This window comes from Mustela nigripes, chromosome 17 (assembly GCF_022355385.1).
Source record: "Mustela nigripes isolate SB6536 chromosome 17, MUSNIG.SB6536, whole genome shotgun sequence".
NCBI lineage: Eukaryota > Metazoa > Chordata > Mammalia > Carnivora > Mustelidae > Mustela > Mustela nigripes.
Genome location: NC_081573.1, coordinates 31,448,667 through 31,469,461, shown reverse-complemented (window position 1 = coordinate 31,469,461; position 20,795 = coordinate 31,448,667). Strand labels below are relative to the sequence as shown.

Sequence of the window (20,795 nt, the reverse complement as noted above, 5' to 3'; positions counted from 1 at the left end):
GGGGTGTGGAGGGGGCCGGGGCTCCGGGGTGGGGGTTGGCGGTAGGGCTAGTCATCTCTGGAATGCAATTGTTTTAAAAAATCATTTATAATTAAAGGGACAAAATAAAATACGATCATCTCATGTATATTTAATCACTCACACTTCCAGCTTTGAAACCATTTTCCCTGCGTGAATTTTCTCACTAATTTAAACTCTTAAATCGACTGCTGTTCGCAAAAACATCTGGACAATGCAGTTTGCAAACTTGTTTAAATTCGAATAAGCGAATGGAGTCCCGTCGCAAGTTTAAAAAAAAAAAAAAGCATAAGTTAAAACTTCGATGAAAGTTTGGGGTGTGTCTAAAAAACAAGTAGGGTTAAAGTAATCTTGAGTAGAAATGCAAATATGTGCATTCTGATTTAGGCTAATTAAACCGGTGTTATGTGCAAACACATTCACTCTCCACTCAAGCTTGGGTTTAATAGAGCAAATCATTCCCCTGGCTAGAGCATGTTTTTGCGGTAAACCCTCCCCTCCCGACCACCGAAAATTTCCCACGAAGTAAAACACGTCCTCTGTTCCACCTCTCCGACGCAAAATGGAGACGCGAACAGGGACACTGTTGGCGGGCCTCGGGCACAGGGCGGTGTCTTTTCCCCATTTGGGATTGAGACTCATCCTGATTTTTCATTTTGAGATGAAACATGCGGGTTTAAAACTAGAAAATAACCCCCCCCCCCCAATACTTTTGTTACTACTTAGATTTTCGAATCAGAGACAGGAAAAGTGCTAACGCGACGACAAGCCGGATCGAGTCCTCAACAGCCTCATTATCTAGGCAAATGTCTTCGAACTTTTGAAGGCCACTTGTCCAAAAAGGGGTGCGTGCAGGAGCAGGGGCTGGGGGCACCCTCCAGTTCGTTCGGGGCTCCCCTCACTGCCCCCAAGCGACTGTGGCTCTCCATCCCCCACTTCCGCCCACTCTCTCCAATGTCCGACTCTGCATAGTGCAGGCTTGTATTTCAGGACAAGTGTGACACCTACCTGTGAAAGGGGGGAACCGTCCCCTAGCCAGTCCCGCGGCCGCGGTCTCGCGGCTGCGCGGGGATCTACGGGGCTGCCTACCACCCGCACTGTCGCGGCTGGAACATTTACTAATTTAATCAAATCCAACGAAGAGATCAATGCCCAATTTTAAAGGGGTAGGGAAAACAGTGACTTGGGAAAGCCTTCTCCTTGGCATCCCCTAACGCTCCCCGCCCGCATTAGCCCACAGCACCTTTGAAATAGTAATAAGGGCTAAATCCGGCATAAAATCGAACTCATTAGCAAAGTTCACCAGCTGATTGCTTTGCATAAAACACGACACTGATTGGAAGTAATTAGGTTAAGCGATGGTGCTCGGGTGGTGCGTGTCTCTAGCAGGCTTTACCATCTCTTCTCCCTTCTGGGCACACACTTGGGTCTCTCTGCTCCTTCCTCCAGGATCCAATCTCCCCCAAGCAGCCTGCATCAGGGATCCAAATCTGCATTCCCAGCAGGGCCAGGGTCCCCGGGGCCTGCCGCCTAATTATGGCTTCCCCCTGGCACACAGGTTCTGTGGAACCTTTCATTCCTCACTTGGGGGGGAAAAAAAGAAGAAGAAGAAAGAAAGAAAGAAAGAAAGAAAGAAAGAAAGAAAGAAAGAAAGAAAGAAAGAAAGAAAGAAAGAAAGAAAAGAAAAGAAAAAATAAAAAGAAAGAAAGAAAGTTGCAGTTTCCACCTTTTGTCCAAGGCGATGGACAGTTTAGAGGCTTCTAAAAAGTAATGAGTGGCTCTGATTATGTTAAAATCTCTTTTAATTAAATATTTTGCATTTTACAAAGGCGGCTGCAGTTTCTTTTACTTTTTAAATCTAAGAGTATAACCTGTTTCCTTTCTGTAATAATACTTTAGCTCATACCCAGAAAAATCAATAGGTGTAAAAAATTAAATTAAACTTGTATTTTAAACTATGAAACAGTTTCGGGGGAAACACAAATGTATATATTTATATTACAAAAAAAACATTAAATGCCTGTACAGGTGTCTTAATTTCATAATTTACTTCAAAGATATTGAATTATCAATTTAAATACAAAAATGCTACATTAAATATACAGAATAAGATTTAATACAAATCCTTTTTTAAATTTTTTTCTTTTCCGTTGGTTAAGACATTTTTGTGTGGGGAGATGTTTACATGGGTATGTCATCCATCTCCATGAACTATAAACTTTTTAATAGGAGGGGTAGTTTTGTTTTTCTCTCTTGTTGATGGAAAAATAACTGCCAAGGCCATGTTTTTTTAATAAATTAGGAAAGTCCGGGACCGACGCAGCCCGCGTTAAATGTCGGACATACCTTTCTTCAATTCATAGGGAGAGTCTTTGCACAGGTCTAGCTGAGACTGGCTCCGCAACATTTTCGGGTCTTTAGCCAAAGCGTCCGCTCGGTTCAACACGGTCTGGTTTAATCCATTGAAATGCGAGCCCGGACCGGTTGTGGGGCCTGGCCCTGGCCCTGGGTGGCCGTGAAGGTGTCCGAAGGAGCCATAGTTCGTGTAGCCGGGATAGAAGGGCGCCGTGTAGTAGAGAGGCCGGGACAGCACCGTCCCTCCTGGAAAGGGGCACTGCGCCGAGGGCGAGCGCGATGGCGCCGGGGCCGGCGATGCGCGGCTGCCTCCTAAGGCTTGCCCCGCTACCGGCCCGGGACACGGCGGGCAGGGAGAGCCTTCGCTCCCGCTGCCCCCGTCCTTGACTTTGTCCGAGGATGTGGCGATCTCTGCCAGAGACCACAGTTTGGGCTTGGCGAGCACCGCCTGTGGCGGCGGTGGTGGCGGAGAGTGTATGACCGAGGGCCCGCCGGGACCGGGGGGCAGCTCTCCCGCGGCTGGGTGCGGGCCCGGAGCCGGCGCGCCGGAGGGGTAGTGAGGGGCCGGGTCCTCGGCCAACCGCGCTGCCGCTGGCCCAGCCGGAGAAGGCCCGCCGGCGCGGGGGGGCCCGGGCAGCGCGTCCAGACAGCCCTCGGATGGCGGCTCCTTAAAATCCGAGTCGCTGAGGCTGCCCTCCGTCTCCTTGCTGGCGGGGCTGGGCGGCCCCTGCAGCCGTTCGCAGCCCGAAGCCGCCTTCTGCTCCGCTCCTCCTGCGGGTGAAACCCCAGGCCGTCAGGGGCGCGGAGGCCGCGCGGTGGGGCCCAGGTCCCTGCCCGCAAAGGCAGTGACCCTAGCCCCCAACCTCCAGGCCCCCCTTTTCCTTCTTACTCCCTCTCCAACACACCCTTTCCCGCGTCCACCAACCTGCTTCAGGGCCCTCGGAGTCGCCCTTGTCCTCTGGCTTCTGGGGCTCATCCTCGTCGTTTTTCTCCAGATCAATGTTCTCCTCCTCCTCCTCGTCCTCGCTGCGGTTCCGCGGCGTCCACGTCATCTTGTTCTCCTTCTTGAGGCGCCGGCGCGCGTTGGCGAACCAGGTGGACACCTGGGTGAGGGTCATCTTGGTGATGATGGCCAGCATGATCTTCTCGCCCTTGGTGGGGTAGGGGTTCTTGCGGTGTTCGTTGAGCCAGGCCTTGAGCGTGGCGGTGGCGTCTCGTGTGGCGTTCTTCCGGTACGCGGGGTCCCCGTAGGGGTATGAGCCCAGGGGCGCCGCGTAGGGGTGGTACCCTAGGGAACCTGCCATCCCCGGCGTATGATCGTAGGGAGAGCCCTGCAAGGAACAGGCATAGAGAGGGTGAGAGCGGGCCGTAGTCCCCAGGACCACCTAGACGGCCGAAGCACGTTTTCCCTGCGCCCAGGGGTCCGTGAGCTGAGAGGCCCAAACTCCGACTTCCCCTGGGGTAGGGCTGGCGGGCTCAGACCCAGGGGCAACTCTTCCTCCTCCTCTGCTTCCGTAGGGAGCCGTGGGTGGGGGGGGGGGTAGGCACCAATTCCTGATTCCCATCCTTTGGGGACGCTTGAAGCCGTCCTGGCCTCAGCGGCACCCAGTAGGCCCGCGTCTGCCGGGGCAAGTCCGCCCCCCCCCCCATGCGCAGATCGGGCCACCTTGGCCAGGCCCTCCACCCAGATGGAGGCCTGGGCAGCAGCGGCGACTCGGCACTTAGTGCCCTGATGGCTGCACGTTAGGCACAAGGGGACAGAGCAAGGGAAGTCAAGGCATTTTTCCCCCCCAAAGAGGAAGGCAAAGGGAAAGCTAAGCCTTGCCCGGGCACTCTCACCCCCCCAAAAATGTTACCCCAAACCGAAGCCACGGCATTTTTCCAGAAAGTGCACCCGGCCGAAAAATCCCGGATGCACCGCAGCTCGGCCGACTTTTCAGAAATCTAATACCTCCAAATCGGATTGCGAAGATAGGATTACGGATTTGCAACATTTTGGAGGACTAATTAAAGGCGAGGCCAAACACATTTACATTGACTTAGCGCGCTTCTGCTCTGATTTCTGGTCCGTTTCTTTTGAACTACTTTTCCAAAATGGCAAAACCATTAAGATAAAATAAAATAAAACCTGCAGGGCGGCCTGGAGCTCATGTTTGAACCGGACGCTGCTCTTTAATTGCAGCGACCTCTCCCCAAAAAACCCTCTCCGCCCGCTCAGCGACCCAAGCAGGACGCGGCTCTGCCCTCCGAGCAACTCCTGAGCCGGAGGCCCGGGAGAAGCCGCGCGAAACAGTCGCCCAAGTTTGCAGGAGCCGCGAAGCTTGGCGGGGGCGGTCGCGGTGGCGCCAGGGCCTGTGTCCTCCGCAGCCCCCTCCGCCCCGTGCGGCCCCAGCTGCCCTTGCCCGCCGCGGCACCCGCTCACTCACCACGTACGAAGAGAAGGCGGCGGCGGCGGCAGCCGCGGGATCGGCACCGTACTGGAGGTGCGAGTTGTAGCCCGGCGAGGGCGCCGTGAAGGCGGTGGAGCCGGCGTAGGGCGAGAATGCGGAGCCCGACGACGAGCGGCCGAGCTCATCCGTGCGGGGCCCCGAGATGACGCTGGTGCTGTATGCCGGGCACGAGTAGAGCGCCAGAGAGGCGGACGGCTGGTACAAGTAGCCCTGCGGGTAGGACATGGCCACACACGGGCATGGGGCGCGCCGCGCCGCGGCCGCCAACGAGCCGGGCGGCGCCCTGCGAGGGCGAGCGGGCGGGCACCTGGCCTCCGGCTGCCCCCGGCTGCCGCTTCTCGGGCCCCGGCTCCCGGGCTCCGGCCCGCGGCGCCTCCTCGCTGGCTTCCCGCGCGCCTCCGGCTGCGACTGCCGAGCCCTCTTCTCTGCGCGCCTCGCTCGCCCCGGCTGGGTTTCTCCCCCCTCCCTTGCAGCTTTCTCTTTTTCCCCCTCGCTCTTTGCACTGGGGGGCTCTGCTTTTGGCTTCGCAAAGGTCCTGCCAAGATGCTAAGTTGGAAATTGAGGATTCTGACGCCTTGTGCGCGCCTGAAGCTCCTCCTTCCCGGGGTGTAGTCGGTGGGAGGACTGGCAGGAACCTCTGGGCGGCCGCAGCCAACCCGGCCGCCAGGCGCGCCTCGCCCTCTCCCTCTTCCTCCCCGGCTCCCTCTCCCGCTCGCTGGCGCTCCCCTCGCCCCTCCCTCGCGCCCCCCCCCCCCCCGCGCCCCCCCCCCCCCCCCCCCCCTTTTCCCCCCCCCCCCCCTTCTCTCCCGGGTCTCTCTCCCTCTCTCTCTTTCTCAGACTCTCGAGCGCCGGCCCCAGGATGACAATCACATCCCAGGCGCGCCGATCTCTTCCAACTTTCCTTCCCTGCTAAGTCGGGGTAGAGTGCGGTTCCGACATAAGGCAGGCCCTGGTGGCGGGTCCGGTCGATCCGAAGCACAAAGGCAGCGAGGCGGCGGGCTGGGCGCGGGCGAGCGCTCTGCTCTGTGTTTGCCACAGTAAACCGCGGAGTTAGCGGATTTCTTGTTCCGCAAGAGGCTGGGCTCCCAAGCGGACCGTCACCTACCCGCCCCTGGCTTCTCCCCCAAGCCAGGGAGCCGGAGAGCGAGTTGGAGACCTGGAATGAAGGTCCCTGGAAGAGATGGAGGGATGCCCTCGTCCGGGGCGCGGGAAGGCCGAGATGACTGTCCCTCTCCGCCAGCAGCAGCAGGTGGGCGAGAGACAGGCCTTGGACATCTGTACGTCTCCGGCCTCCTTCCACCAACTCCCTGCCAAACGGCAAGGAAGGGGGAGGGCCGGGATTACGGGGGAGAGCCTTTCTCTAGAGGAGAGGTAATGGGCAAGAGCTGCCACATGAAGAAGCAGCTGTACCAGAGTAGGTCCACGGACCCCACTACACCCCATCTGGCCCCCACCATGCCTCGCCGCCTCTTCCTCGGGCTTTCCATCTACAGCTCCCTCTGCCAGGCCGGTGGTGATGGTGGAGGGTGCGGGTCCCCTTCCCCTTAGCGCGCACTTTAGCACCCGCCCACGCTCCATTGCAAACACTCGGCTTTGCCCAACCCAGCCACTGTTTGTTCAGCGAGGCGCTGGCAAGGCAAACACACACAACTGAGTCACAGGCAGAGCCCTTGCCCACGACGGCCACACAGAATACAAAACAGACCCCCTGCCTGTCTCTCCATCCCGCGCCGCCACAAGCCAGACGCACTCGAACTCTGGGACAGACAGGGGCGCTGGTGAACCAAAACAGGGCTGGCACAGTGTTGGGCACTCCACTGGAGCTCGGTGTATCACGGACTTGGTGACCTTACATAAAACTGGGGCACACGCAGGCCGAAAGAAAACCACATAGTTCCCCGCAAGGACTTTGACAAGCAAGATGCACTTTATTTACGGAGCTCCAGGCCCCTCACACTGACACACTGAAGTAAACTCCGACGCGCTCCGCTGCAGGACTTCACGCAGGCGCGCTAATTCCTCCCCAACCATCAGCTTCACCGCCTCCCCCCCACGCTCCGCCCCTCAAGCAGACATTCGGCAATGTCTCTGTCAGCCCCGCCCTGTCCCTCCTTGCCTCTATCTCTAATTGGGCGCTGGCCTCCACTGGCCCCGCCCCTCGACGACGTGCGCTCGCTTCCCTCCGAGTCACGGCACCGAGGGGGTGGGATCGGGCGGGGCAACGGCTCCCTATTGTCATGGAGACGAGAAGCCTGCCGCCGCGGAGGCGGGCATAGCCCGGCCCAGGTGGCTGCCGGCGGGCCGGGACTGAGGCGAGGCCGGGCGCCCGGGACGGCCGAAGTGGGAGGGAGCGCCGAGCTGGCCGGTGATGGCTTTTCGGGCGGCCAAGGGGAGCTCGGTGTAGACCGAGTGGTCGCGGGGAGCTACCCCTCCCCGTTCCCTTCGCTCCCGCCTCTCGCGGCCCTTGTGCTCCTCAGCGCCCGCCCCCGGCTCCGCCCGCCGCCGCCGCCGCCGCCGCCCCTGCCGCCGCGGCTGCCCCTCGCGCTAACGGTCGGTAGCTGCCCGCGCGCGCCGCCCGCCGGGGGCTCGCGCCAGCCACGAGGGAGCGTCCGCGGTCCGCGCGCCCGCGCGGCGGAGAAGAGGTGAGTCCCGGGTACCCCGTCCCGCCGCGTTCCCGCCCGGTCGCGCCCGGGCTCACTGCCCCTCGCGCCGCATCCGAGTCCCTTCGTGGACCGGGTGGCCGCGGCGGTGCCCCGCAAGCCGCAGGGTGGGCGTGGGCCGCGTGAGTGTTGGGCGGGCCTCTCCTGATGTCACGGTGCCTCGGCGGGCGCGCGTGGGCGTGTCCCCTCCATCCACGCGCGGCCGCAGCACCCTCTCGGCTCTCGTCCAGGATGCTGTTTTCTGACATGGAGCCTTGGAGGTTTGTGCCACCGAGAATCTGAGTCTGTCACACAGACATCCTCATTACATCATCCTGCCACTCTGGGCCGCTAGGCTATCCCCCCTTACCCTCCCCTTTCCTTTTACCGTCTTCTTTTTGGTGTCAAGGTCTGGAGAGAATCCTGAAAGATATTGAAGCATTTCGAATTTATGGTTCTGTTGCCGTGGTTGTCACCTCCGCTCTACGTCAAATTTAAGACTCATTTCTTAAGGATGTCTCTATTTTCTGCTTTATTTGCACATTGATGGCTCTGCTGCTCGGCTGGCCACGGCCGCCTGGCGTCTCAGACTTGTGTGTTAATATGTGAAATGGAAGAACTGATCATTAGCAGGCAGATGGGATTCAAATAGCATCTGGCGGGGTTTCTCAGTGTTCCTGTGAAAGTTTTTACGTTTTTGCTGGTAAACACGAGGTTTTTACCTTTTGATCTTGGTAGTGGCTACTTAAGGTTAAGGTTCCCTCTCCCCTGCCTTCTCCTTTATTCATCAGCTTTCCCGTTTGGGAACCTGCTTACTTGTTAAGCTGTAGTTTCACTGGTCTCTGGTCACTGAAGCTCCCCCCCCCCACCCTCGCAGAGGTGGGAACTCTCTCCCTTTCCTTCCACATTACCAAGATGACTCCTTTTTGGGGGGGTAGGGACTCTTGCATTTATATCCTTCTGAACATTTTAACTAACACTGGGGATAGCCCATGCCCTGATTGCTTTTAATGTAGGACTTTTAGAAAATTGTAATTTTAAGAGTTCCTAAAGGTTTATTGGTTTGTCATGTCTGCACGGATCCAGTTATGCATAACTCTTAAAATTTCAAGCTTTAAAATAAGATCCACAATTGCATTGCCACGACATGGCTGCAAAGCTTGCTGTTCGAGTTTTGGCCCTACAGTTGTCATTGTGTAAATCAAGTGCAAAAGAGGTTATTCCTGTTTATTTAGTGTAATAACTGTTTACAGTTAAAACTTTAAAGACTCATAAAAGTAGGTCTGCTGTATTTTAAAGATCTCATCATTCTTGTGGGTGAGACACAACACCGGCGCTAGGAAAGGCAACAGATTGCTTCTGTCATATCGCTTTGCTGTTTTGGAGTGTACTTAAAGGATTATGATTGATAAGGCTGTCTTGCCAGAGAATGTTGACACAGGTGTGCATCGTTATCTTAATTAAGATCCTGAGAAAATGTTGTCTATAAAATGGTGACATAAGAAGGGCGGCATATTTTTGTACAGTTTTGCTTTTGGAGAATTTAATTGCACTTGAAACCCGTCTTTGAGCTTCCAGATTTTTGCGAGCAGTCTGGCAACAGAAGTTTCAGAGAGAAATGGTAGTTTAATGTTAAGTGCTCTGGCATGTAGTAATACTACTTGTGGCTTTTTGGCCATGCCTTTGTCAGCTTTCTTTGTGCTCTTTGTGGAGTCATGGTTACTAATTTAGAAAGAAAAGCATAAATGCGACAGTCTGTTATTAAGCAAACATTTATTAATGTTGAGAATAAATCTGTAGAGGAAGTCTCGCTTAATGTGCAGAAGCAGGAATATAATAAAAATGTAAACATATGAGAAATTCATGCCACTTTATATTTTGGAAAACAGTCTCCTAGAATGTTTTAATGCTTGAAAGTAGTTTCTCTATTCACATCATCAAGTATTTAGCTTAGTTGTTTATGGAATGCCTTGTTTTTATTTCCAGAAATAGAAGAAAACTGTTTTATTTCTTCCAAAGTATTGTCTATAAATTCAAATTATAAGCAAGTGAAGGTAGTGCCTTTAGCCTCTTATTAGTTTAAGGATCTGAATCATAACCTGGGCGACCACTAAAATAATATCATAGTCCTTTACTTCAAATTTCTGAATGCAAAAACAATAGCAAGAGGGATGCTGCTGATTATATTACCCTTGGCTCACCCAGCACCTAATACCCTTTAACATAAGTATTGCATTAAGATTTCCCCCCTCTCTTTGTAGCTCATGATTTCCTGGAAGCTGGCTGTCCATCAGTAGTGTATATAAGATGTGTGAGTGTTTTTCTTTAATATTATAAGTCATTGTAGAAAGAGGAAATGAAAGTGGAGGAGGCCATAGGCATATGATCGGAGAAGCCAGGTGTAGAGTCACAGCTCATTCGTGACTCCAAGGATAATTAGCTGGCTAGAATTACATGGTAAACTAAAATCAAAGAAAGACTTATTTAGATTTGTTTGGTGAAACTAAAACAAGAGCATTAATTTTGAGATAATTGCTTTCCTTATCCCTCAAAGCTCCCCCCACCCCACCATCAACATTTTTGTTCTGGCAGCTAAGATCAGCATCCCTCTGCTGTTACCCATGTGTTATTTTCAAATTTTATATGCTGCGTTAAAAAAAAAAAGAAATAAGAATGGGAACTAATTATCTATTGTGTGTCTTAATGAATAGCACCACATAATTGTTAATATATTTTTACATATAGAAATTTTAGGAAAAATTTAAATGTTCTTCAGTTGATAATGTGCAAGTAAGTGAAATCATGTAGTCCAAAGTAGATTAAACATGTTCTTTAGAATATGAAAACAGTGCCATATTTTGGAATCGTGTTTTAACTCCGAGGTAGCACAGCCTTTTTTGTGTGGTAATAGCTCAATATCTGTGTGTTTTTCCCTTCAATTTCTACATTTTATCAGCTCCTTTAATTTTAACATCTTTTTGGTATATTGTTAGCTGTTTTATAGAGAATAATTGTTCTTAAAAGATGCAACTGATGCAACTCTAAGAAGATGTAAAATCCTGGAATTGTTTTTTTCTTGTGCAGTAATGACTGGGCTTTGCTCTCACAGCACCACTGTGAAGTGTGATACTTATAACTTATTTTTGCATACATTTGCGGTATTTTTATAGCTAGAGTATACTTAAGCACCAAGTTAGCTTGGCAAATTAACTTAGATGCTTCAAAATTGAAAACCAGTATATTCTAATGTAGTTCAAGTTTAAATCTTTATTAGTAAGGATGCACTTAACATTTGTTCAGGAGAAGGAAATATAATATTCTCTGGCAGTTGTCATTTATGTAATTCATTTTTCTAGCCTTTTCTCCGGCTAATGCTATTCCACATCTCGATACAGCCTTTATTTGTTTATTTGGCGTAATATGGAGTGATACCTTGGAGGAAATTAGATTAGATATTCACATCTAATATCCCAAAAGTATTTAACTAGTCTTCTGTGTTTCTTTAAACAGAATCATTTTCTTTTCTTTCTTTCTTTCTTTTTTCTTTTCTTTTTTTTTTTTTTTTTTTTGTGTGTGTGTGTGTGTGTGCAGGTTGTAAGTACGATGCTTCCATAATACATTTGGATGTTTTCAGCTAAGTTCACTTCTGAACTATGGAGTTTCTCCAAATGTTGCCTGAAATTTGTCCTTGTATATCCCTAAGCTCATCTGCAAGTGAGTGTCTGCAACACAGTGTGTTTGTGTGTGGAGTAAACCCCAAATAGCGTCAGTGTTGGTTTTACCAAAGTATTTATATTAGTAATAGGAACTAAGTACAGAATGTAAAGAATGTCACTTGAGGCCTTTGATTATTAAAATTTTACTAAATGCATTAAACAAAAGTTCAGTGAATAGAAAAAATTCTGATTCATGGAAATTTACGTAACAATTTTTAATGATATCTTTGGATGGTGAAATTTGTAAACTCAGTGCTTTCCATAAAAGTCAAGACTGAGGTTATATTTTATAGAAATGGAGTTACTACTTAAAGGAAATAAGCTGTTTATGCCAAATCATTACCCAGTAATGATTATTGATTATTTTGATTATTTTTCATTACCCAGTTCTTTCAAAAATTAATTTAATTGGAGGATCAGTTCCAGGCAGGGGTACCAAACTCTTTTAATGACAAAGGGTATACAGGTGTGTGTAAAGCTTGTCATTTCTCATCAGAATAGGAACTGCTGAATATAAGCAGAGGAGAAAAAATTATTTTGTGGAGTATTCATGTTGTCTATTGGGGAGAGCAAGGAACTGGGTTTAGTGATAGAGAATATTTTGAGGTAAAGAAGATGGTTGTATATGACCGAAGAAAAAAGGCTAACTGAAACAGAAGGCAGCTCTAGTTTGTACAGCCTGCGGTAGAGGAAATGCTTCTCTGTAAACTTTCAAAGGGCTGAAAGTGATTTTTAACATAAAGATGAAATTATATATAATTGTTTTTAAATAACACACTTGTGTTTCCCTGTCACTGATTGGGTCTTATGGAGACAGGGTTTCCTGTGTGACTTGAAGCTGGTGCCTTACAGCTAGTTAGAAAATACACGACAGAAATTGAAGGAAAATGTGAAGCAGTGAGCAGTCTGATTCCTCCCCGTATGCCTTTAAGCTTCATCTTTGTTGTTGTTGTTGTTGTTGTTTTTAACCACGTGTAAAGTTGTTGAATTTAAAAGAGGATTGGGTGCCTCCCCAGCAAGGAAGAATAGAGGAAAAATCTAAACTATGTGCAAATTGGTTTTGTTTTATATCTGTTGTCAACCAAAATTTATTATTAAGGTTTATAATTCATGTATATTAATGATACTCAAATGTATTAAAACTAGTGCTCCTTTTATATAAAATAGGTGGGAGGGTCCCCTATTTAAAAAAAAATATGAAGAAAACATGTCCTTTCAACAGTAATGGGTTATGGTTGATTAATTGAGAAGGTTGTACTAAATGTTCTCTAGTGGAAGTAACTAGAGTGTGCTTTTTGAGAAATGTGTCATTCAGGAATAAGATCAATTGAAGTATTGATAATTAAATTGTAATTCCATGAAGGAAGGAAGTGCAAGGGAAGATGAAGCTAACTATTGCTGTTTTTCTTTTTAAGAATCTACAGTTCATAATGGAGCTACTGTACTGGCTATCGGAAGGAGGAGATTCAGAAGATAGGGAGGTAATACTATCTCTTTTAAAAGAATACTTTCCTTTGTAATCCTGAGCCTTTATTACATATAAGAACTTTATCTACCAGCCAGCAATTTCTTTAACTGTGGGGTATGAAATGATCTGACTTTCCCGTGCTGAGTTTTGAGCTGCTTCTCCTAGGGCTGTGGGCTGTGCTGGGAGAGCGGAGAAACCTCATCTAGGCCTACTCAGCACCCTTAAAATAGCTTCTTTCTGAGAAGTAGACCTGTGACAGTGGCCTCCCCGGGCCTAGTAGACGTCATTTTAGTTGGTGGCTCCTGTGCATGCATTCAGCATGTTGCTTGCCTGTCCTCGTTCACCTCCCAGTCTTTGTTGTCTTCTCTGGGAGCGGACTCTGCGCGGGGCGATCTCCTGCCAGCCTCAGCCAGACTCTGGGGTGGGAGCCTCGGTGCTTGACAAGGGGCTCCAGAGCTCTGCCGGGGAGTGAGCCGGGCCCAGCTGGGGCTGCTGTGACGGCAGGGCCTACCACACATGGGGGTCCTTTTCCTTGTTCACCCCTTGAGCTCCCTTGCCGTTTTCCTGGCATTCCTGGGCCAGGGGTAGTGCTTTCCTTTTCCTCTCACTCGGCTGGCTTGCTGCTGCCTCTGCAGCTGTTGCAGGGATTCATATGGAATGGAGGACTCTGTTTTCCTCTGGAAGATGTCTTTGATCATTTACCCGGGTGCTTTTGCATTTTCAAAAATCTAATGTTAGTGTTAAAGAATGACTCTGAGAGTCTCGAAGGACGGAATTCATGCCCAGTTGGTATCCGTCCGAAAAGCTGCTGTCTCCTCAATGCTGTGTTGCCACATTGAATATGCAGGTGAAATTAAAAACACAGTAAAACCCTTTTATGAAGGGCCAATGCCTGAGAATGTGTATATAGGCTTAAGTAGTGGAATGGTATTTATAGCTATTTTTTTTCCTTTTTAAGAAAAATGATATACTTTTCTAGTCACCCAAAACATCTGCATCCTGAACTATACCTATGGAGGGGTATATTTATATATTTATGGTGATATATATTTAATAGGATAATAAAGGGTTTCATGGTGTCCAGTGATGACAATTCAGAAATCAGTAAGCAGGGTGGTAGCTAAAAGCAAGTTCTTCCAATTAAAAGGACTAATATACATTTAAAAAACAAAAACCTGCAGAAAGAAGACTCTTTGATCTTTAAATAAACTGATTTTTTTGGTGAACAGAACAAAAAGGTGCAGTATACCGATCTCAGATTCTCGTATTGATGCTGAGACAGAGGCTGTAAGCCGAGGGAGCAATGTAAATGTAGCCTGGAAAAAATGGTGGTATCGGCGATTACTTAGAAAGCAGTTTACATTCACAAAACAATTCCATATTATGACCTTGACCAACTTTAACACTTCAGATACTTGGGTTATTACTTCAGTTTTTAAAGTATCAGTCTGTAGCTTGGGTGTAGAATGCAAGGGTATTTTTGAATTGACTGGGTCTTGCTGGTCATCTTAAAATAGGCTACAATATTACAAAGTTGAAATGTAATATGTATTAATAGAAGGAAAATATAAAATCCAATATCCGGGCAACTGAGACCTTTAAACCTACTTTAAAAGTATAATCGTGACATCTACGACACTATTTTTTGTCTTTGTTGTATGGGCAGAATTATGGGTATTCTACAATCCAGATGTCTTATTTATTAATTCCAAATTTCATTCTCTATAACGGACATTGAAAATAAAAGATGTATGTAAGAGAGTCAAGTTTTGAGTCAGAGGCTAATTTATTAAGCATTTGTACACATACGTAGACCAGCAGCCTTGATTAATGTAGGACTGTGAAAGGGGACAGGTAAAACAGTTTTCAGTTGAAATTTACTAATGCAGCAGCCATTAAAATTAAATGTTTGTTAACATAATAGCGATGGCGTTTTCTCCTCCTCCTCCTTGTGGTTTTGTCCAACTAGATGTTACAGTGGCAGTTGCACTGACTGTTGAGTGTTTAAATGATGACACCATTATGTGAAGTGATTTTGAAATGAGAGATTTCAGCCAAGAATTACATCTGCTCCCATCTCCCTCAAATCATACTCTCTGGCAGTGCGGATTATGATTGATTTGTTTGTGACAGATTGCAGGAAACAGTCATTGATTTTTCAATATTTTACCTTAAAATTATTTACAGTTGTAACCATGGGGAGGTATTTCCATGGGCTGTCAGCCCCTGAAAGACTAGGATAATATTCCCTGCTCTCTGACAAGACAAATTACCTGTAATGAGTGCAGTAGCTGAAGGGTATACTTTTATTTTAAAATATGTCAATAACCCCAGTGACTAAACGAATATTGATTTAGCATAATGAAGCCTGAGTAATGTGAAAATGAGCTTTTTCAAGGAGCCTGGTAAAGACTTTCTTTTTAGCTGGTTGTGAGAAGCTTTTCATTCTTTTCAACTAGCTAGTGGAGATAAGGAGTTTTATATGCAAACCATCAGGAGTGATAGTGTTGTTTGTGATAACAACCAGGGTCCAAATATTTTGCCTTTACTTTTGTCGATTCTTTTTCCAGATCTTATTTTGAGTCTTACTTTCAGTTACAGAATTTGATTTGCTTGATCTTATCTTTAACAGATTGAGGATTTTCACAATTTCAACATATTTTGCATTAGAACCTCCAGTAATGAATATTAAAATATAACTATATGTACGATCATTTGTAGATGACATAATCATTATCTTAGGACATTTCAAATGGGCTATTGTAGTATTTAATGTGCTGTATTTTATGGTAGAATAATTCCCAGTCCCTGGACATCAGATTACTTTCAGTGGGAATGAAGATTAATTTACTTAGGCATCAGTGCATGTTTTCATTTTTGTCTGACTTCCCTTCCCTTTTTTGAATGTAATTCTCAACTTCTGATGGATTAAGATCCCAATACATAAGGGCCTTCAAATAAGAATAATAGTAGAGAAGTATATAGCTGTATTTTACAATCCATCAAGGAGCCTGAAGACTTTGTGCCTGAATATGTATCTTCATATCTAACTTGGTTAGGAGAAAGCAGGGTAAACATGGCTGGTAGTAGATAGAAGAAAAGTAAGTATTTAAACAAGACGTCAAACTGATACTTCATGGGAATCCAGCGTATTTTATGATAACTAACAGTAATGGCATCTAATTAAAGAAGTTGTAGGTGAAGTTCCTTTAAAAATTCACAGTGAGTTCCGATTGAAAGAAATTCAGATGGCTTTTTGTGAGTGATAGTTCTCTTGTAGGATGGCATTGGAAATGTTGCAATAAAATGAAAAATATAAACCTGTCTTTTAATGGAAAAAAGGATAGACTCTAGAACAAAATATTACCATTTTTTTCTTCCTCAGGATTTTGCCTAAGGGTGTGACACAGATGATCTCTGTCACTCGTCTTAGTTGTGTTCTGCAGTAGATTGGATGCTTTATAAAATATTGGTCCCATGGTTTCAAATGCTGTAAGGTTTCATTTCTCCGTCACCCCCTCCCCAGATTCTTTCCCTTTCTCTATTAATGGATCTTTGAAAAAAGAACTGTGACGAATACACCATCATCATATATAAAACTGGTAGCCCACAAATTCTTCGATCATTGATTTGCTTTATATATAGTTTTTTTGTTGTTGTTAAGTTGATGTAGTATCTGTACAACTCATCCATGGATAAGGTGATATCTGGAGATATGCTTTTCAGAAAAAGAAATAATATAGGTTTTTCTTCCTCAATAGTTTTTTAAATAAAACTTTTTTTTTTTTTCAGACAAATCTGGGCTAATGAAAAATTTATATTGTTGTTTAGTTTATTTTGGAGTTAAATAATACATGTATTATACTCAGCATCTCTTGACCCCATCATAGAGTTAAAACCTGTGTGTTCATTTTTTTTACAGTGCATGGGTACAACTACTTAGGTAAAGCAAGTTTTAATAAATATGTATTTAAAGGCAAGTTTTTTGGGGGGAAATTATTCTCTTTTGGATACGATGCCCTTCTCCATTTTCTCACCCCTTAGGGGGGAAAAATGCTCTGCCCCTGTTCTTCTTTAGGGAAAAATTATTTATATAGAGTGTTTTCAGATCATGCAAGTCATTGCCTGGGGTTAGTTAAAACATTTATTTTTTGAAAAGGAGAAAATGCCTGTATTTAAAAAAAATCTTTCTTGTATTTGTATCTATTAAGATAAACAGTTTACTTTGATACGGTACATACCAATCTACTTAGTTAATTTTTTTTCCAGAATTCATTTTGCTGTGTTTGGTCTGACCTTCTATGATAACTTAATATAGGAACAAATTAGCATATAATTCTATTTTCCATGTGACCTCAACCAGTTGCAGAATCGTACCACTACTTTCGGAGGGCAATTCGATAGTGTACGTAGACTGTAGCATTAAGTGTTTGCAAATGTTCAGTGCATCCTGGCTAACGTGACATCGAAAAGGTTTCAAAGTCAGCGGCAAGAGGAAATACTCACCCCATTACTAAGGTATGAAAACACCTCCTAAAGGTAGCATTTTTAATTAGTGTACATAATTGATTAGTTAGTGATTTGTCTTCCCCCAAGCTGAAAGCAGCATGGGGAAGTTGAGTGTGGTCAGGGAAGTCTGAGATATTAGGGATTGACGGTGACAATGATCATGACAGCTAAATGGATCTTTTTTTTTTTTTTCCTTTTAGATTCAGCTGTTGGGGTTTGAAACTTCCTGTGGTCTGTTCAATCTAGACGCAAAGGACCTGAAACAGTCAAGTGCTCAAGAGGTTTAAATTGTTTTGGATATTCCTATTTATAGACAAATATTTTTCCAATTCAGATCCTCAGTTGTTTTGCAGAAGAAGGTCATACTCTTCTTGATCATCCATTTTATTTGAAATGATTAGTATTGTAGAGTATTACCAAACACTTTCTGTTTGAATCTAAGTATAGAAAAAATAAAATTGTTTCTATATGTTGACTTTTTTTCTAAAATGTCTTTATTGGATCAAATGAATGTTTATACTTGAAAAAGAGGAGTCCCAAAAAATCCATCCCTCTGTCATAGTGATTCTTCTAGCAATCCAGCGTCACTGATACAACTATTACGTTTATGGGAGAAGAAAGACTTGAAAGGAATCCAGACATATATTTTACTTCTCTATATTAGTCCCCCTGGAATAGAACATTTCTGCTCACAAAATCTGTTTGCTCAACTCAGTTACCAGAAAATGTTGCCTTAACGGGCAGATCATTTGTTATGTGTTTGAATATTTGACTTATGTAAAGGAGGTGACTCTCACAGAGTTCTTTTATTTGTGTAGACCAACTAATAATGGGTTGCCTTGCCATTGGGAAATGCCTTGTTGTGGCCTGTGGCAGCTGTAGGAAAACAGAAGGATGCCTCTGGCCTGTGCAGTGTGAACACTGCGAGGGGGCCTATCTGATCAGAGACAGTCCTCTGTGAGGGAACTGGGGAGATTCACAGATGCTGGTGACACCTGTAGAAACGGCTGTGGGTCCCTATTTTGTTCTTGACCCAGTTTGTACTCTAGCCACTTCTGTAGTTTCTACAAAGCATCAAAGGGGCTGTGATGTATTCTCAAGCTCGTATCTCAATATGGCCAAGTAAATTTATTAGACTAGAATATTGCTTCTTCTGAAATTTTTAACTAAACTTTGTATTTCGAGATAAGTAAAGGTTTCACATGCAGTTGTACTAACTAATGGAGGGATCCCTTGTACTTTTTACCCAGTTTTGCCTAATCGTGACACTTGTAATATGTAGTGTCATAGTATCACAGCCTGGGCGGTAACACTGATCCGCTGGAGATTCAGAACATTCCCTTCACCACAGGGATTCTTCCTCTACCCTTTCATATCCATACTTGCTTCTCCCCTGCTCTTCTCCTTAATCCCAGCAGCCACTTGCCTGTTCTCCATCTCTATCATTCGGTCTTTGCCAGAGTGTTCTATAAGTGGGATTCTATTGTGTGTTACCGTGGGGGGATTGGCCTTTCTCACTCAGCATATTTTTTCCGGAGATTTGACTTGCCCTTCTCAGGAATTTATTCTTTTTATCATTGGGTAGTAGTCCAGGGTATGAAGGTCTGCAGATTGTCTAACCATCACCGGTTGGGACTAAAGGCTTATTTCCGGTTCCTGACTGTTATGAACAAAACTGCTATAAACATTTGTGTACAGGTTTTTGTGTGAACATAAGTTTTCATTTTTCCTGGGAAAAATGCCCAGGAGTGCAATTGTGGGTCATATGATAATTACACGGAGTCTTTCTTTTTATGACTAGACTTGATTTTGTGTGTGTGGAAGGGGAGACAAGGCGGACATAGACATTTTTGCGGTGTCTTTGCTTTAACTGGATTTGTTTCTGATTTTAAAATATGCAAACTCTCTCGAATAACTTGTAGCCAGCTATCAAAAACAGTTCTCCACAATCTAGGTTTTGTTCTTATTTTTAGAGAAATACTTTTGAAAAAAATTGATTTTTTTTTCCTTTTTTTTGATAAATAATTTGTTTGTAAAGGTAGACATATACGGTAGGGAGGATGGTGCAGAGCTGATGGGTTACTTGGATAAATATAGGGGGAATTTTCTAAGTGTTAGTTGAGACTTGGTATTCGAGGATATATTGTAGTAGCTTCTGAATGGATAGACTCGTCCTTTAGTCACTAACCTCTTGCTGGCAGTTTTTATTTGTAGAATTAATTCATTATCTTAACAGTTGTTTTTCAGTAGTGTTGCATTTCATGCTCGTTTGATTCGACCACAAGACTTGTGTTTGTAAGAAAAAGAAGGAAATAAAAACCAAAAAGCGTCTTTTCCTAGTACACGAGCCTTAAAAATGCAATGATGCTTACCAGAAGAAACCGCTCTGTTCCCAGCCCTAGTGGAAATCATACTGTTTTATTGTATTTACCTCAGCACAATGAGACATGTACAAAACCATGTATGCTATATTTGGGGGGAGACCCAGTGGAAAGATTTTTCAAGGACCATTTTTACTCTGATTTTCACCATTACATATTTTGACTTTAGAACTCTTACCAAAGACTGAACTCCATTTGTTTTTAGAAGCATCGATGTCATTTACTGGTTAAAATGGTCCTGCTAACAAAAGTCAATATTATAAATCTTTAACTTTTTCAAGTGAGGCACTAGGCTCAGGGGACCCCAATCTTTCAGTGCTTCTAAATATAGTTTCTATCTCTAGCCTGTTATGTTTATGAGCACAGTGATAGAAATGACCTAAGACAGTAAAATGGTCCTTGCCCTTAAAAAGGACCTGGATTAAAGATAGCATGTTATGTATGCACATGGTATCTTTTAATACCACTAGGTCACTCATCATTAAGCAGCTACTGAAGCACCCCACGTTCCAGGCACTTTTAGGTGCCCGGAACCGAACAGGAAAGAAGGCAATAATACAGCCCCCCCACCCCCAACCTTCTCTTAGCCTGGTCTTCATAGGGCATAGATTAGGGAGTGAGGACAGGGAAGAAAAAGAAACTGAGAGACCAACATGACTGCTCATGACTAGAAATCCAGAACCTTCAGAACTCAGGAGAAAGCCCAGGCCAGATGGAACTGGCAGAGCAGGCCTCACGGAAGATGGCAGAGTGGAATTTGAAGGAGAACATACATAATATGGAGGATATCAGCAAAGAGACGGAAATGAGCTCGTGTGTGGTTTGTTAAAAGTGGAGTGGAATCTGGTCTGGCTAGAATGTCCTGGGGCATTTGAAGGGGTACGACACTTGCCCAAAAATCTTCCTGTTTTGGGAGCTCACCACAAATGAGGCATGCTGTTTAAAAGAGTAATACTTGATTTTAAATACATGGGTTTGAGTGAAAAAACAAATGGATACTCTTCCTCCTAAAACTAGGGCTTGGAAGTATGTTTCAGCTTTTAAGCCTCCATCTGTGTGTGTGTGTGTGTGTGTGTGTGTGTGTGTGTGTGTGTGTAAAACAAAATATTTTATTTCCCTCCTTTTATGTTTGATAGGGAATAAGAGGTTTTATACTATTCTGGTGTCTTAAATGCGTAATCTATTAAGACTATCATACTAATTAAGATTTTTATTTTGGGCGTTAAATAGCAAAAGAACTTAAAGTTCTTAAAGCTCCA

General features: G+C 45.5%; 1 protein-coding gene and 1 long non-coding RNA gene across 3 annotated transcripts in view; one reads left to right on the top strand and one right to left on the bottom strand.

Moving 5' to 3' along the window:
* The window catches only part of IRX5 (iroquois homeobox 5), a 22,362-nt gene extending 16,828 nt beyond the window's left edge, over positions 1–5,534 (bottom strand). Inside the window, exons 1-3 of one of the 2 annotated variants that reach the window (XM_059382462.1) lie at positions 4,800–5,534; positions 3,299–3,704; positions 2,365–3,144 (exon numbers count right to left, since the gene is read on the bottom strand). In XM_059382462.1, the coding sequence (XP_059238445.1) occupies positions 2,365–3,144; positions 3,299–3,704; positions 4,800–5,048 (1,435 nt within the window). In that variant the 5' untranslated portion in view covers positions 5,049–5,534. Of the gene's footprint in view, positions 1–1,802; positions 3,145–3,298; positions 3,705–4,799 lie in introns of those variants that run through there. The other variant, XM_059382463.1, reaches the window with a different exon arrangement.
* Positions 5,535–7,054: 1,520 nt separating this feature from the next.
* Positions 7,055–17,630, top strand: LOC132004889 (uncharacterized). Its single transcript, XR_009400671.1, has 3 exons — positions 7,055–7,465; positions 12,594–12,659; positions 17,356–17,630. It is a non-coding gene; the product is annotated as an uncharacterized LOC132004889 (long non-coding RNA).
* The last annotated feature ends 3,165 nt before the right edge of the window (positions 17,631–20,795 follow it).